Source organism: Echiichthys vipera, assembly GCF_963691815.1.
Source record: "Echiichthys vipera genome assembly, chromosome: 5".
Taxonomy (NCBI): Eukaryota; Metazoa; Chordata; class Actinopteri; order Perciformes; family Trachinidae; genus Echiichthys; species Echiichthys vipera.
Genome location: NC_139830.1, coordinates 12,431,245 through 12,449,496, shown reverse-complemented (window position 1 = coordinate 12,449,496; position 18,252 = coordinate 12,431,245). Strand labels below are relative to the sequence as shown.

The window sequence follows — 18,252 nt, the reverse complement described above, 5'->3', positions numbered from 1 at the left end:
TCAGAGACTCTTTGGTTTCTGATTCCGGCTCTTGACCTTGTGACGGACCACAGCAACAGTGGTGAAGAAGTTTCCCATGAACAGAATAAGGAAGCACAGACCACACATCAAGACCTGGCATCATGTGAAACATAGAGGACAACATGTGAGTAAGCACAATAGCTTTTATTTGTCATCATTTTCTTAATATGTGGGTGGGGATGCAATTTCAACAGGGTGAAATATAAAAGTTTGGTGAGCACTGACCTGCCATTCTTTGCAGCCGGGGAGCTGAGCCATTCGGAAGAGAGAGAGGCTATTGAAAAGCTGCCAGAACTACGAGTCAAAACACGAGGATTTAATGATTTGTCTTGTAAAAAGTGAATGAAAACACAGATTTTCTAAAGCTGCAGCTGTTATTCAGATCACTGAACATTGTCTCAAATTCTGCCTAAACATGAAGAATAATATAAAGTCTAGAATGACATCAGCATTTTCTATCATCTCTTTTGTCATCCCGTCCAAACTGTGACAAAGCATGTTGATGCAGCAGTTAGAGGAGGTTTCCCAAGCGCTGATGTGAATCATCTCAGTGTGACGGACTGTACTCACATGACCAAAAAAAAGGAAGGGCAGCAGAAACGTCAGCCCTTTCCACATCCACGACTGAAATCCCTCTAAAACAGAGAGCAAACAAGGGTTCACTGTAAATCAGTGAACAAATATTATCATGTATAGATATAGTGGAGTATAGTGGCGCCCTGAACAGAGAAATAAGTCTGTTTTGTAACCTGAGTTTCTCTGTTGTTTGTTTTGCCAGCCGGTCCAGTCACGTGTGTGCATGTGGCCTTGAAAATATGGTAGGCTGAAAGTGCCATCAAACGTCTTTATTCGGACACATTTTATATTAAAACATGGTTTTCACACTTTTTTATGTGTCAAAAATGGCGCTAATTTCTGTTCTGCCATAAAACGCCATAAAATGTCATAGAGTAGAAGATACAAAACATGTATATTTGTCTTCAAATCACCTACTCGTAGCCTTAAGTAAATACAAAGAAGCACTATTCATCATATATGCTGACAATTTGAAATCCACTTCTGCATCCTAACCACCCCACCCACCCATTCTGGATACACCTTGATTTTTACCTGCTGCTCAGCTATAGCTGTGCATTGTCTAGTTTTTTTTAAAGATACTAAAATTTCTTCTGCCTTTACAATTCACAGCAATGAAATGGGAATATATCAACATGAGAAATGTTAGTATTGATCCAACCTAAACTAGATCCAACCACATCAAATTAATACGTGGCTTCACAAACATATATTTCATCTGATGCTTCACAACAGTTATGCATATCTGTATACAGCCAGACGGATTGAATGACTTTAACAAAGCGTGTTACACCTGGTAAAGCACAGTTTGTTCCACAGTAAAGCAACAAAAATGGGTGTAAAAATACAACTTTTAAGAATTCCAGAGGAAAAAAAAGCAGAGGCTTCTATCAGTGACAGGTTTTCTGGTCATCTGCTGAGTGCGGGTGAAGGAGGGAGCAATTCCAAGGTGAAGACTGCAGCATTTTTAACCCCACATTCATCAGTGGGACGCTAATAAAGTAACTCTGCACGCCTGCAGGAAGAGATCTGTACAACAGCCATATAAGCCCAGGCTGGGCCTTAACAAGCGATCAGTCTCATGGAATAATATAGCTTTTGGTACAAATTGCATGGTTTGCTTGCTACATATTTCATTTAAGATTGCAGCTCTGTGTTGCACTATTGCCCAAGTCAAATTTCCCTTCAGGGACAATAAAGTAAATCTTATCTCAATGACGTTTTGCAATGAAAAAGTCATTGTTAGGCATGGCGGTTTAAGAACACAGACGGGGGGCCTTGGAGTGAAGGATTATAGGGAGCTGGAGCAGAACGATGTCGAACATCAGCTGAAGATGGAGCGATGGGAGCTGTTTTTGTTGTTGAGTGGTTGTTGGGAGCAAAGGAGGCTTAAAGGGGTTGTTTTTACATTTTATGGCTCTGTGTTGTCTAGATGAAGGTAATAATTCATATTGAGAATGTAGAATAAGTGAAAGCATATATTACAGGTTTTTGGTAGTTCAACTAATAATTTGGCATTCACTTCCTTATGTACTTCAGGGACAGGCGAGCGCTGTTACATCTACACAAAAAAAGGTTCTTTTAAAAGACAGCGTAAGTGATCATATTCCCAGGAAAATCAATATTTGGTCCTCTGTAAACTGTAAAATTCAAAATCATCTAACTATTAATAAAGCTAGCTAATGTGACAGACAACAACAGGCTACAGTTATGCTGTATATCCGTATATTCACACTACGGTGATTAACACAGGATATTGTATTATCATTATGACATTACAGCATTTTACTGAATCTTGCTAGAAAACTACAAAACACAGCATTTTTACAGTATTTTACAGCGTAAAAACATTTTGACTCAAGAGGAACAAGAATGGAGACATTTTGGACGAATAAAACTGAAAAACAAAAAAGTGTTTAATTGTAAACTGTGTAATAAAAGAGCCGTTTAATGGCACTTCAGCTTTCCATATTAAAAAAAACCATCGGTACAGTATATCACCTATTGGGGAACGGTCTGTGAGAGCCATATGGGAGCAACCCCATCCACACATTGCTGCAAATGGTCGGTCAGAGTCATGTGTGGTAGCTTGCTGCCATCGTGAGAATGTGAGTGCATAAATGGGTGAATGAGAAAGCTGTTAAAGCGCTTCTTTACAGCCCCTTTAATGGGAATTTTCCAATTTTTTAAATTATAAAACGGGTTGAGGTGCAATATAAATACTGTGAAAGTATCATAACGTTCAATCCACAGAGAAACGCACACAGCCCGTACATGTTGTAGAAACTCGTATCACAAGTATGAACCTGAAAGTTAGCATAATATGGACTTTTAAAACTTCCACGTCTGTTTATTACAGCAGTGACAATGAGAATCCCCAGACATGCCTGATGGAGCATCATTGGCTTTGAAAAAACTTTAAAAATGAAAATATTTGATTATGATATGCTGAAGGCATCTGTTTTATGTGTATGGTGTTTCTTACCCACGGTCAGATCCATGTTGTGTCTTTCTCCCAGAGCTCGTAGCCTGTACAGACATCCACTCTGATAATAGCACTGCAGACACTGAACAAAACCTGTGAGTTCCAGATGAAAGAAGCACGGGTCAGGACTTTGATTTGATTTAGGAAACTTCGAACCACAAATGTCTTTGACCTTACTTTGATACAAGGAGTAGGCAAGGAACTGGTTCCTGAATGTCTTGTAAAGGCTCCCATCTGGCCTTAGATGTGAGAGTGAAGGCATGTGTTATAATATAGAAAAAAATGCGATTTAAAGTGTAATTTTGGCACAAAGGTCTTTTTCCGCACATACATACATCAAATAAGACAGAGACATTTTTTCTATGTGTGTAACAACTATCAATGGAGAAATCCTGCAGAGTCGCTAACAACCGGATGTGGCTAACACTGATTAGCTCGGGCAGCACAGTGATGGCATTAAAACTGCTTTTTTTAACCACTAATACTGCTCAAAATAACACCAAACCTCTGCAGTAGCATGATAAGTATCCCTACACGTCAAACGACGCACCAAAGGGCTCCTTCCTTTTGGATTGCACTTGAATGGACTTTACTATGAGAGGAGCTGGTACCGGGGCCAGAAGGTAAGTCTTTCAAAACACTCTTTGAATAAACTCCAGGTTTTCTAACTACTGTACGTTGTTGGTGCTTGGATTCATGTGTAAGGACTCTTATCATTCTACTGCAGAGGTTTGGTGTTATTTTGAGCAGTATTAGTGGTTAAAAAAGCCGTCTTAATGCCTTCATTGTACTGCTAAAGAGTGTAAGCCACGTCCGTCTGTTAGCAACTCTCTCTTGGATTTCTCTGTTAATAGTTGTTACATAAAAAAAACTTGTCTCGATGGCTTATTTGATGAATGTAAGTGCCAAAAAAGACCATGGGATGATTTTGCATCTGAATTACACTTTAACGGGTGCATTTTGTAACAAAAATATGCAGGATAAGAATCGCTGGCATCGTATGAATTACAATATCTGAACGTTCCTTAGGGGTTTTCATCTTCCTGTACTCACCATGTCAGCATTACACCGGACAAAAAAGCTGAGATGTAGTGATGAAAAACCCACCAGCCTTTGATTCTATGATAGAGGATACCTTTTATTAGATGTTAAACCATTTTGTTCAACCTACTTGCTTAAAAAAGGAGATTTGCTTTAGCTTTATTTGCTTTATAAGGGTGGTAAAGGGCTGACCTGGAGCCGTTGGCGATGAGGATACTTTCCCTGATGGTTAATGTACAATAGTACCACACCAGCAGGAAATTTAGGATTGCATCGAGAAATCTAAAGACAGGGACATAAAACAAGTGATGGATTTAGACATACAGTATGCAGTGAGTGTCCACATGATACACTCATTGTGACTGATATGGACGGAGCAGCTGTGAAGTGTGATATGCTGATGCTTACCTGTAGCTCACAAAGAAATAGCATATGAAGGAGAACAGCAGCAGTAGTACTGTGAGGTACAGCTTGAACTTCTCGTATTCGTCTTTGTAGGCAAATCTGACAAGCACGTGACAAATCTGGGTCTCAATATACATCACAAGGCTTTTCATAACTAATGAAACTGGGAAATTTAAATGTTTGATTTATGGAAATAAGAAATCTATTGATTTAAAAAGTGCTTATTTCAGGTTGTGTGTCGCTTACTTTGACTGTTTGCTGAGAAGAGTGACATTCACATTCCCAAGAACCAGACTGAGGTACAACCTGCAATAAGAAGCAATCGTATCATTGTAATAAATGTAATGTTTATGTATTTCAATCAGAGCAAACATGACAACTTTCAAATAGAAGTCATCACCCGTTTTTTTGGGGCAGGAAAGCTTCCATTTCAAAGAAAGCATTTGGTCGCGTCTTTATCTTCTCGTTTATTTCAGCCAAGGTTTTAGTATCTTCCTCTACTGGTCCTTTGCTGCATCTGGTGGATGATATAATAACTATATAATAACTTAAGAACACTTAATTTCAGCAGCTTTCACCTTGTGGATCTGTGTGCATGTGTGTGTGTGTGTGTGTGTGTGTGTGTGTGTGTGTGTGTGTGTGTGTGTGTGTGTGTGTGTGTGTGTGTGTGTGTGTATGACCGGATTTACTATATTTATCTGTATGTAACTAAAAATCTGTGTCCATGCAAATATGTTGTGCGTGCGTAAACACACTTTTTCACTAGGTGGGACAACTCCTTCAGCCTTCTGCGTTGGCTGGAAATGGAGGAAGAGCAGTTGTTTTGTAGTTTGGACATTTCCTCCAGTTTCTGTAAGTACATTCTGTGTGTCTCCTGAATGAGAAGAACATAGAAAAGAACACAAGAAAAGCCATTTTATCAATCTCTCAGCGGGGAAATTCATTGCTACACTCTGCTGTTGTTACAAAATACACCCTCAGGACAGGCGTTCATGGAGAAGCGTAAGACTGAAGCGGCTGCCACATTATCTCTGCTCATAGCAGTTGAGGGTTCTGTGTCTTGCTTAAGGGCACCTTGGCTACCACTCCACACTCTGTACTGTTCAGGGCTTGAACCACCTGTCCCTAAGTCAAGTCCCTACACACTGAGAAACTTACCCCCCATTTCTACTTCTTAAAACATTTTTGAATATGTAAGAGTGCTATGGAGCACAAGATATTTTTAGTTTTTCTGACTTATGACGCTTTAAAAAGAGCAAACATTTCATCGTGTGGTTTGATAAACAACAAAAGCAAGCGTACATTATGTATGCACACAATACTTTGGTCCGTTTCTTACCTGAAGTTGTTGGTACTCTTCTTCCAGACATTTCCACTCCTCCAGAACGGATCTCAAGTCTTGAGGCATTCTGCGAACACTTTCTTTCGCACTACAGTAAATAGCAAACCCGAACCCACTGAAAATAATAGAATAATACCCAGTTAAGCTTTATAATTGTTTAACCACCATGAAATGACTTGCACATAATGCTATGTTGAAGTGTTTCTCTTCAGGGTGTGTATCAAATCTCCATGGGCGGTTTATTGCATACAGTGAACTTTGACTGGTGCAAATATGCAAGATTTTGACTTGGACATTGTTCTGGGGAAATGATCTGGTTATCACATTGTTCAGTTATCACTCACAGAGTTAAAGGTTGTCGAGTATACATACAATGTGAAAACAAGAGGTTTACATCGTTACCTTTTACATGGTTCACCCAGCTCCCTGTTAGCAGATGTGCTTTTGTGCATATAATCTTTCAGAATAGGTTGCTTGTCACTCACACAGCTGCACATTAACGACATCTGGTGGATGAAAGGAGTAAATCATTGATCGACTCTTTAACATAGAGACTGGTGTCAAAGGGGAATGTTTTGGCTGTTAGTTAAATGACAAATAGGCAGAAACAATAATTCATTATAAAATTAATACATTTAAATAGTTTGACCTGAAAATGATATGTACTTTTTAAAATAGGAAAACCAGTGCATATAAAAGACTGACAGCAGTCAATGAGAGTAATGTCCTGACACTGTACAATACACCTTTAATTAATTTTTAAAAAAGAAATAAAAATACACAAAAAATACATTTTCTGGCCTGTACTCTGTCCTCAAAACGTTTTAATAGAAAACTACAGTTCCAAATCAACATATATAACTGTATGTTTTGACACTTAATAATAATTTAATGCTTTCATGTTTTGTTTGATGTTTTGTAAGATAGATAGATAGACAGATAGATAGATAGATAGATAGATAGATACATATTGACTATATAATATTCTCAATTGTTGGACTGTTAACTGTATAATGGTTTGTCATAAAATGTTCTGTACATACTTATCATACTTGTTTTATAGTTTGTTTATTATAATATAATGTTTTATCACTTTAAACAGTCTGCATTGTATTGTTTTCACCGTCTCTTTTTAATACCTATTGTAGTGATGAAAAACCCACCAGCCTTTTCATTATATGATACAGGAAAACTTTCATTAGATATTAAACCATTTTGTCAGACCTACTTGCTTAAAAAAAGGAGAGATACGTTCCCTTATGGTTGATGTACAATAGTACCACACCAGCAGGAAATGTAGGACTGCATCAAGAAATCTAAAGATAGGGACATAAAACAAGTGATGGATTTAGACATACAGTATGCAGTGAAGGTTCATGTGATACACCTATTGTGACTGATATGGACGGAGCAGCTGTGAAGTGCGAGTTCCTTTTGTAAAGCAATTGGAGCTGCATTTTATTTTATGAAAGGTATATATAAATAAATAATATACAAATATATATATTATACAATTATATATTTTATGTATAAATACAGTTCGCTGTGATTATGATGATGATGATTATTATTACAATTATTAATGTAGCCTATCTTTGAGTTTTAATATCAAAATACTACAGTCTGTTGCATATAGTTCTGCTGACCTGTGATGTACCAGTTCAAGAAAAAAAATGTCTCCTGTAGAAAACATTTCCAAGTTTTATTTGTGGAAATGCCGCTTTTATTCTGAAATATCCGGGCGGAAGAGCCATGTTTGCCTTGTAGGGGAGCACAGGTTTGCGCATGCGCATCGATCTGACAGCGGCCGGTGAGTGTTTTTATAAGACAGCTGTGAGGTGTTGGAGCTCACTGCATCTGTAGAGGACTGTCAGAGCAGTTCATAAGTCTGTCTTCACACAAAAAAGCTCAGCGTTCACATCCCTGGACATCCACTGACTTATACTTAGGTCAGTCAACACAAAGAAGGGGAGAAAACCAAAACTATTGGATGAAAAGGGTAAGATTTCGACCCCAGCTCAGCTAACGTTAGCCTCATTTAGCATGTACGCTGTCGCCTAAACGTTAGGATGTTTAACGGTTGTTGTAATTGTGTATGGTTAAGGAGAAATTATGTCCTAAATACTGTGGTTCACATGTTATCTGAACGTAAACTGTTTCTCCAACGCTGAAACAAAAGCAGCTAAACGCGTCCAACGGACAATGAATGAGAGTCTGAGTAAAGTTAATGTTTTGTCTGTGGCTTTCTAGCCCCCTGTGATGGCAGTGTTGTCTGTTCAGAGCTAGCCTTTACTTACTGAGCATAATTCTGTAAAGTAAAGGTTCAGTTATTGATTATTAATAAATATCTGAGGAGAAATCTAAGCATGAAAATCACATACAACCTCAGTTTGTGCCAGACATTTAATGTTTGTTGACACCAGTGGTGGACCAGTAAAAGTATTAATACTGTAGAAATGTAGAAATGCATTTAAAATTTAACATAAGAGAAAAGTATAAGCATCAAAATGTACTTTAAACACAAAAATCAAAAGTACTCATGCTGCAGAATGACCCATTTCAGAATATCATAATATCAGATTATAATTGATAGATTAATGTAAATATCACTTTAATGTTGCGGCTGATAAAGGTCTGGCTAATTGTATTCGCTTTATATACTGCTGTGTAGCTTAATCTAAAACAATGTTATTTTATTTATTGATATTATTTTGTATAAATAATCTAAATCTGTGACTTAACTAGTAACTAAAGTTGCCAAATAAATGTAGTGGAGTAGAAGTATAAAGTAGATTAAAATGGAAATACTTAAGTAAAGTACTTGAGTAAGTGTACCTTGTTACCTTCCATCACTGGTTGACACACATGATTGATTGTAATTTGGATAATTGGTAAATCATTTTTTAATAATTTGTGAAGTATGAATCATTCTGGGAACAGTTCCACGTCAAAAGATGTGATTATCTCCATTTATATCAATATATTGTAAAAACCTTGGGGGTTCTGCTGTTGGTCAGGTGAGCAAATAAGCAGCTTTAAGATTTAGGTAATTTCTCCTTTTTAAAAACTTTATTTAGTGAATTATTAATTGGAAAAAAAAAAGTGAGTTTAACGAAATCCTGCTTCACATTGACTTTCAGTGGGTTGTGTTTGTTTTGCAGCGGATGATCGGAGATGTGTGCTGCTGTGTATGTCCTGTCAACGGTAACGGGCTACGTGCTCACCTCCGCCCTGCTGATGAAATGCCCAAATCTTTTGCATCGGAAGAAGCGAGAGACTTTTCGCAGCAGGCACATTTCACATCGTGGAGGTGAGTCGGTGACACGCACTCTGAATTTACCATTGATCATGTTTTATTTCTTTTTCTCAAAATCCCCCTTGAGAGCATGACCATTTATTACGAGTTCCTCAAGCAATTTGCAACTTACTCTTCAGTAGTTAGCAGACTTTTGAACATGAAGATGATGACTAGAGATGACCAAAATGATCATAGTTATCAGCATTATTGTCGTACTGTGAACAAAAACTAAATATGACCACACTTCAGAGTCTCTTAGAAAGCTGAAAATTGTGCTGTCACTGCCTTCCGCTTCAAATTTTGTGACATACACATTTGTGACATTGTTGTGATTACGTTTTTGCTAATTTTGGACAACTTTTAGTTCCTTTCTTACAAGTTAAGAACAAACCTACTGCTCAGGGTTTGGCTACTTTATCCACCCCTGGTTAGGCTGTTACCATTTTGTTAATAGATTTATTTGCACGGTTTTATTATATTTCAGTATTTTTTATGACTGTGCTTCCATCAGACAGGGTTTTTTTGTTTGTTTACTGTCTGATCTAGTGCAGTAAGCTGTGGGCAATGTTCCAGCTGTGGGTCCTGCAGTAATGCCAATACAAGGAAAACACTGTACCATGCTCAGTGTTTATGTTTTTCATTACAGGGGCAGGTGAAAACCTGGAAAACACCATGGCAGCTTTCAAGCAGTGAGTAGAAACCCAAGTCCCCATAGTTTTTTTTATTTTTGCGTGTATGTGTGAAACATAACTGCTGCTTGTTCATGTGATTGTGGGCAGTTTGTGTCATCTGAGCTTTGTTTGTGACCACTGTCTGTCTTTGTCTGTTTATCCTGCCTTAGATCATTGTTCATGTCAAAGCCTCAGATGTTATATTGAGCTGGGTGATGATACGGCCAAAATCTTCTATCCCATTATAGATCATTTCTCGATTATCTATAATATGTAGTATGTCCTGGTTATTCAATAAATAAATAGTTTATGAAATAACAAGATAGTAAATCTTTTTTTGCTTACTCCTGTGTGGATTTAATACATAATAAATACATACTGAGCATGTTCTAATTTTATTAAGAACTTTGTGCAAAAATATGAACTTTTCAGATTTTCTGAAAAATCTGAGTTCATGCGTAATTATCAGTTTTGATGACGTCATCATAATGCGACTCCATTGAAAGGCAGTAAAACATCATATCGATGTGCCCAGCCCTATGATACAGTATATTGCTGCGGTTGTTTGATGATTGATCTATTCTATGATTTTTTTCATGTATATGTGATGAAAGTCAATGGTGTCTCCCAGGTATAGTGATAAATACAATATGTGCACTGTGTGTTCATGCAGCGCTGTGCATGTTGGCACAGACATGCTGGAGTTGGACTGCCACCTGACGAAAGACGAACAGGTAGTGGTGTCACATGACGCCACCCTGCAGAGGGCCTCTGGCATCAACGCCCGCATCTCTGACATGTCCTACGCTGTGAGTTACTGCTCTGTGATATCATCCCATTTCTATATCTGACTGAAACAATAATATTTTCTAAACTCCCTTCCAGATCTAGGAACTGTCTCTTTCCCTTTACCCCTTTTCTACGCCACCTACAAAAAAGGAATGTTGTAAATACGTTAATATTAATAATAATGTAATAATCTCACAAATGTAATGATGCAAAAACATGTAAGATGTCCGTAACACTCAGTACCACTGGGGAGCTGGGTTTTTTTATGAGTGGGTTCCTTTTTATGTTTGATAACATGCCACAATATACGGCAATTAGCCAACAAAGGCAGTGAAGAAGAAGACTGCAAGCCAGTAAACACCGATGTAAACAACGCACAATTTAAAATACTTGAAAAAGTATTGCAAATGTTTGATGCGTAAGGAAATGCACTTGACACATTTCTTAGACCACAGGGCCCCACAATACTTAAGTTAAAAGCTCAAACAACTGTTAGATGTTGTGTTTGTGTGTAGACTTCTGTAAAAGAGGTAACAGCGTTTCTGGGTCATGTGTCTTGATCAGGTGAGGTCCACACCAAGTCACCTGATATGTCACATGATCAACTTTTGCCTGATTAAAACAACCCTGCAGAAATTCACCGTTGCTCAGTTAGGATTCTGCTCTGTTTTACACATCTTTGATGGCCTCAAAGATCTTTTTTTTCCTGAGACCCCTTAAATAATTTGATACCAAAATGATATTTGTGTAACTGAAGATTTAGTTTACAGGTTTTCCTGCTCTTTGGTCTTGTAGCACAGAGAAGCAGTTCTTTACATTGATCTTGCTTTGACATGTCCCTGCCTTCCTGTCTCTTTTACATTGACACTAACATAAACACCCTCAGTCAAACTCAACACATTACCTCTAGAAATCTGTTCACCTCTGACTGCCATGTGCTCTTTGCAGGAGCTCCCTCCATACCTCTGCAAGCTGGGTGTAACTTTTCAGAGAGGTGAGCACCACAAACCCTTGACTGTTGTGATTATTACTACAACATGCACCCACATGCAGAAGCATATCGGCAACTTCACTGTGTTCTTCAGAGTTTTTAGTGATGTGTGTGTGTGTGTGTGTGTTTATTTAAAGGTTGCCCATCCATTTTAATTTTACAAGCCACAGTTTAACTTGGGCAAATGTGCCCCTGTATGCTGTATTGAGTATCATCTGAAACAGAGTGTGTTTTTGACTTGTCCTTGTCTGTGCAGAGTGTTTCTGTGAGGGGGGAGAGGACAAACGCATCCCTCTCCTCAGGGACGTTTTTGATGCATTTCCCAATACCCCGGTCAACATTGACATCAAAGCCAACAATGACACACTCATCAAGAAGGTGTGTGTGTGTGTGTGTGTGTGTGTGTGTGTGTGTGTGTGTGTGTGTGTGTGTGTGTGTGTGTGTGTGTGTGTGTGTGTGTGTGTGTGTGTGTGTGTGTGTGTGTGTGTGTGTGTGTGTGTGTGTGTGTGTGTGTGTGTGTGTGTGTGTGTGTGTGTGTGTGTGTGTGTGTGTGTGTGTGTGTGTGTGTGTGTGTGTGTGCCACAAATTGAATGGCAGCAAACATGAATCATCTGTAATAATGACTTTAATGCTTGCAGGTCTCTGAGCTGGTTGTTAAGTACAACAGAGAGCACCTGACGGTGTGGGGAAACGCCAGCAACCAGATTGTAAAGAAGTGTCGCAAAGAGGTACATTTACATGAAACTAGCGCAGCTCTCGTTGGGAACAGGACGATTGTTTGACTCCTGGTGTTGCCCGTTCAGAGCATGTGACAATTCAGAATTTTCCGGCTTGGTCAAGAGATGTTCTCTACCACATTTGTTGATGTTTGGCCAAATTTTGTAGGAGTATTGTTGAAAAAACTGATTTGGATCATTGGACACATTTCAAAATGGCTCAGAGCTCATCCAAAATGTAAAGTTGTTTGTTATAGCGCATTGTGTCCCCAGCAATACACCTGCCATGTGTGAAGCAGATGGGATGAACGATTCTCGAGAAATGCAAATAACATACATACATACATACATAAATACATACATACATGCGCACACACACACAGATTCATATTATCATGGAAAAGGTGCCACATAAGCAGGGACTGTGCACTTTACAGCACAGCTACTAACTAGCATATGCTGTACCGTAGGTTTTTCACTGTTGAGTAAATTTCAGACATCGCTTATCACCAGGGATGACTGAGTTTCAGGGAATTACCTCAAAACCTGGTTGTTTGTTTTTTTGCAGAACCCACGTATTCCAGTGTTGTTCAGCCTTCCCAGAGTATTGCAGCTGTTAGGCCTCTTCTACACCGGCCTTCTGCCCTTCGTTCCCCTCAAGGAGCAGTTTCTGGAGATCCCTATGCCCTCCATTCTCACCAAGTAGGTATACACACATGAAGGTACAAAGAGGATCAACTAAGAAAGAGTTGCACCTTGAGAGCTTTTGGAAGACTCATCCAGATGATAGGTCAACATCAGCAGCAGGTTGTTTTACAGCATGTACACAACATTTGATAGCAGGAGTTCTGTCAGTTGAGCTATGTTTATATAACTATATTTCTATAATAAACTATAATTCTGCCCAAACTGTAAAACATGAACAAACCTACTGTTTAGTTGACAACACTGTACAAACTGCTGTGAGCTGCTGTGATGCAGAAGAATAATTACAAATACCACACATTTGTAGGTTAAATCTTATATTGGCATGTCAACATGTAAATGTTGAGACCTTGTTTGACCAATTTGTGGACGTGAGATAAAAGTTTATTATGGACTCTTTGAACAAACAAAAAGTAAATAGCACAAGGTCGTTGTACTGGGAAACCTCCTGACCTTGTAGCCACATCTTGTGGCCTTCATCAGCAGATCGACATATCACAACATCAGAAACCAGGGACAAACCTTTAACAGAGACGGGGGTGTTGGCACGTCTGAAGAAGAGCAGGGTTCTGCTCAAAACACCACCACCTTGATTTAATAACTCGATGTTTTAATTGGAGCCCTGCTGTGTGTGAGATTGTATTTTAGTATTTACCACTTGACATAATCAGCCAACTCTGTCTGCTGATAAAAACTGAGATATGGGGCTGAAAGCTCTGGAAATTGTCCAGTAAGTGGACCTTGCACTTCAAGTGGACCTCACTTACTTTACTTTATTTTCATTGATGAAATGTATCTTTAATTGTTTATGTAGCTTTTTAATGATTGCAAAAGGTACCCGACTTCCTTGCCTCAGGTGTATCTACTACACTTTTTTTTTTTTTGTTTTTTTTGCAGCGTGACCTTCCTGTGTCTCTTATCTGGGTCACAATGCTTATTTGAAAGTTGATCTCACACACTAATGAAGACATTAAAGGAAACATTCACACCCTTTGAGAGTGTGTGTTAGTGGATCATATGGATCAAGGTCATGGAGCAGATTACACGTGCCGCACATTCATTGAGGACTAAATGATTTCCTTTGTTAGATTACTGTCAAGGCCACTGCAGGGGTTAGGATGCACTAAATGGTTGCTTTATACAAACTCTCACCGCACATGACGTTAATCTGTTGTGTTGAATGTGCTCGACATGCTGTTTGTGATAGAGAGTTGTTGTTGTTGTGTAAATTTTCTCCCAGCCTACTTAATTAGTTATTGATTTCATTTCCTAGAACATATGTTGAATGTGCTGTGGGCTGTATTTGACCAGTGTATATGTAGCTGTACATACTAACAACCAATAATGACCATTTCCTATCACCTGCCACACAGATATTTGTCAAGTCCAAATGTTGGAACTACATCAGTTTAATGTAACTTTCTGAACACATTTTTGGTGTGATTTATACAGATTAAAGGATCCCAGCAGATTAACTCGGAGTCAGCGAGTCATTACCTGGCTCGCAGACACGTAAGTCACTCATTTGTTTGAATATTTTAAAATCCCTGTTGTCCTCCTCAGAGCGGCTGAATCTTTGCAAGTCACTTACCTGTGAATCTGTGCTTTTTCATCGCCTTAGCTTTGTTTCTGTTTTGATTTCTGAGTTCTTTCTTTAAACACTTTATATTTGGGTTTCTGAGAAGTGCGGATACTTTGTTGAACAGGGACACTGGGAAGAATTACGATAACTGTATATCCTGACAATATAGTACACACATACATCACTGTGTGACCACGATTTATGCAAAACCTTTTACAACTGTGCAACCAAACCCCTCTCTAGCTTTGCTATACTTGCAGTTTCTCCCTGCAGATGACTTTTTTTTTCTCCTGCAGTTTGCTGATGAGGAAAACTCTGTTTGAGCATCTTACTGCCAGGGGAATACAGGTAAATCTGCCATTAGATAGCTTCTGAAATAGTCCTCCCTAAAAGAGAGATATATGGGGGATTGAAGATGTGATAGATGCAAATTGTGTAGGAATAACCAGGAGCAGTGGTCACTTCCTAATATGTCTTTTTATAATAGTGTTTCTTTCACTTTTACTCTTTATCTGAGCTCTTATTCTATATTTATATAACAGTGTTGACGTAGTTGAGAGCCACAAGGTACAATAATATATATATATATATATTTATATATACATACCAAGCCTGTTGTTGCAGTGTTATGCTTGTATTTAAGAGCAGTTACTGGGAAACGTCCTTGATTCCTAAAAATTCAAAAATAGGCGTGTGTGTGTGTGTGCGTGTGCGTGTGTGTGTATGGTGTGACTTTCTCAGGTGTACATTTGGGTGCTGAACGACGAGGAGGACTTCCAGAGGGCATTTGAGTTGGGAGCCACAGGAGTTATGACAGATTTTCCCACCAAGCTTAAAGACTTCATGGACAAGAATGGCATTTCTAAGCCCCAGTGACCTGCCAAAATCTACGCCGCCCCCCGCCACTCACACCAGTGATTATCCTTCACCCTGACTGACCTGCCAACCCCCCCGGAAGCCTTGTTTCCACCGAGCAATCCAATTCAGTACAGTTCGTTACACGTCTCAACAAATATTTGTGAGTTTTCCATTGTCAAAAGTTGTAGATGGTACCAATAGAGCCATTCCATTCTGTCCCGTTCTTTCGTTACCTCGCTCACTGATCCAAGGCTAGAAACGCTGCAGTCCTTTGATTACTGCACACGATCCTCTGCATCAGCAGTGGAGATGTAATATAACGAGAGCTCGCCTCTAAGCACATGGCTGTCCAAGGCTCTAACCCTCTGGTAATAACCTCGCCTACATTTAAGAATCCAGCCCAGGTGGAAACGCAAAACCGATCCAGTGTTTAGGTACATCTGTATGGGTTACTTATTGTTCTAAAGGTAATATACCTAAAGTATAAACTACACCACCATGCTCTGCATCCTGCACTGGTTTGGCAAAAACCACTATTTTCAATGACATAAAATACTCTTAAAGGACGGACTCCACATCGGCTCTGTAATAACTCCTTGAGTTGTGGTCTCTGTTCCTTCGCTAAAAACCTGCGTTTACACACAACAGTGTTAGATTTATGTCAGTATCACAAGGCTATTTTAAAACCATACAATCTATTTAAGTATATATATATAAAAAATAGGAAAAAATGGCCGTTGAAATATAGTGTTTGCGAGTCTTATCAGTCTGGAATTTCATAATAGATTAATGGCTCTTGACTTGAAATTTCTTTTTTTACTTGTTTTGTGTGAACGACCGTTCAAGTTTTGTGTGAGTGAAAACACCAGCAGACGCAGGTTGATGTTCATTTACCAGCAGCTTTAAAATGTTTCGAGGTCCGATGTTTTTTCGATGTTAGGTACAATCTGACTTAGCACATGCAATAATACACTAAGCTGAGTAGTTTTGAGATTTTTCTTTTAAATATATGTGCGAGATGCAGTCAGAAATGTCCAACTTGTCCTAAATACCAGCGTGAGGTGTGGGCACTGAGGTGGGTCGTGCCGCTGCTCCATATTTACAATTTAAAGTTACGTTCAGTTGAATTGTGGACTGTTCCGTAAAACGTTTTTAATTTTTTTAAAGACAATGTTTTGTATGTTTATGTGTAGTTAGTCCTTTGAATCCAATGAATCTGAGAGAAAATTTGCACAAAAAGAAACTTCATCTTTTGTTTCTTTTAATGAGTCGTACCTATTTCAGTTGTGTTAATGTGATCGTATTTAAGGAATATGAACAGATTTAATGGATGGGCTTTAATGTTTATTGGGATTACAGTAGAAGCACTGATTGATTGCTTGATTGCAGTCCCTTGAATTTGAATTGTATTTAAGACAGCAGCTCTTTAGCAACCCTCGCTGTTGGGGTCACAGTGTGAAAGCGTAAAGATCATTGGGATTATCATACCACTGACCTTCTCTAATCCAAACGTGTGACCGCACAGTGAGGGTCACTAATGAATGTAGTATTGGATGAATGTACTGTATACAAATTGTTTGGTATTTTACAGTCAAAACAGTATTCCTGTTTCATTATCTTGAGTTTGTTGTTGGCGTTTTGTATCAGTGCTGTCACTGAGTGTTTCTCATGAGTGAGATCTGCACGTTTGTTTGGTGATATTCTGTTTGGGGAACACATGTACATCCAAAATGATTTAAAAGAAATGTTTTTGATCGACCAATCATATCACAGACTGGTCATTGTTGAATATGCTCTTGCAGAATATTTTGATTGCATTACCTGTGCGTTAATTGTACATTTGTTTTGCATGCCTAAATGAATATTTGTTAAACTTTGTTGTGATTTTGATAGAATTAGTTTGTTGGACCTGACTGCCAATCAAAATGCCTTATCCCACATGGAGCATATCCTTTGATTTGATGATTAAGATTAGATTATTAAAAAGCACATTTTCATCAGTATCAATAAACACAAAATATTGTAATAAAAGCGGTATGTTTGTGTCTGTGACTGGTATAATAGCAGCTTTATAACCCTTTTCAAAGTTGCAAACATAATTCTTTTTCATTCTAAATGTGTCCAAGTTTGATTCCTGTTGCAGTGAATGTGAATGAAATCAGCTGACAGGAAGTGAACAAGGACCAAGACTGCTGCTTAGAAATGGAATACCATTAAAAAGGTCTATAACGTTGTTTTTGACCTCTGTAAAACAAATGTATGCAATTTATATGAATGAATATTTGGTCCCACCTGCAGCCTGACAGCAGGTGGCGCTGTAGACGTTGGGGAATTAAGAAGAAGTTTTCACTGCTGCAGAAAAGTTAATGATGTTTGACGTGTTATTTTACATAAAATCCACCCGTGTAGACATTTTATTCTTTACACTTTTACATAAACTAGTGAGTTCTTGCTGCTCATACCCTGCTTTATGTTCTTCCATAAATAGTCCAGTCATTTTATGAAAAAAGTTTGAACAAACTGCAACAGAAGCAAACTCAGCTGATTTTGTGTCCTCAATATGTTCTGAGTACGGAGAAAAAAGCCCCAGAGAATCCAAATAGGGGAAAAGCAGGTGAAAATGTCTTGTTGAATCTTGTTATAACAATAAAAGACTTAATGTTAAGGTCCGAATGGACCGCATTTAGACTTAGACTTCTCTTTATTGATCCCTTTGGGATGACTCCCGCAAGGAAATTGAATTTCCAGCAGCTTACACAACACTAAAAAACA

At 38.5% G+C, this 18,252-nt stretch overlaps 2 protein-coding genes across 2 annotated transcripts; one reads left to right on the top strand and one right to left on the bottom strand.

Moving 5' to 3' along the window:
* On the bottom strand, positions 1-5,936 carry tmem120ab (transmembrane protein 120Ab; the record flags this gene model as incomplete). The annotated part of the gene is made up of 12 exons (XM_083914594.1): positions 1-114; positions 247-315; positions 592-656; positions 3,083-3,175; positions 3,260-3,321; positions 4,136-4,201; positions 4,316-4,405; positions 4,532-4,627; positions 4,775-4,834; positions 4,929-5,045; positions 5,284-5,402; positions 5,868-5,936. 12 exons carry the CDS (start codon positions 5,934-5,936, stop codon positions 1-3), a joined length of 1,020 nt encoding a protein of 339 aa, XP_083770720.1.
* Positions 5,937-7,789: 1,853 nt separating this feature from the next.
* On the top strand, positions 7,790-15,498 carry gdpd1 (glycerophosphodiester phosphodiesterase domain containing 1; the record flags this gene model as incomplete). The annotated part of the gene is made up of 11 exons (XM_083913732.1): positions 7,790-7,869; positions 9,032-9,180; positions 9,815-9,857; positions 10,513-10,648; positions 11,577-11,622; positions 11,876-11,997; positions 12,258-12,347; positions 12,904-13,037; positions 14,493-14,552; positions 14,919-14,970; positions 15,364-15,498. The coding sequence occupies exons 2-11, from the start codon at positions 9,045-9,047 to the stop codon at positions 15,496-15,498; spliced, it is 954 nt and encodes a 317-aa protein (XP_083769858.1). The 5' UTR covers positions 7,790-7,869; positions 9,032-9,044.
* Positions 15,499-18,252: the final 2,754 nt, after the last annotated feature.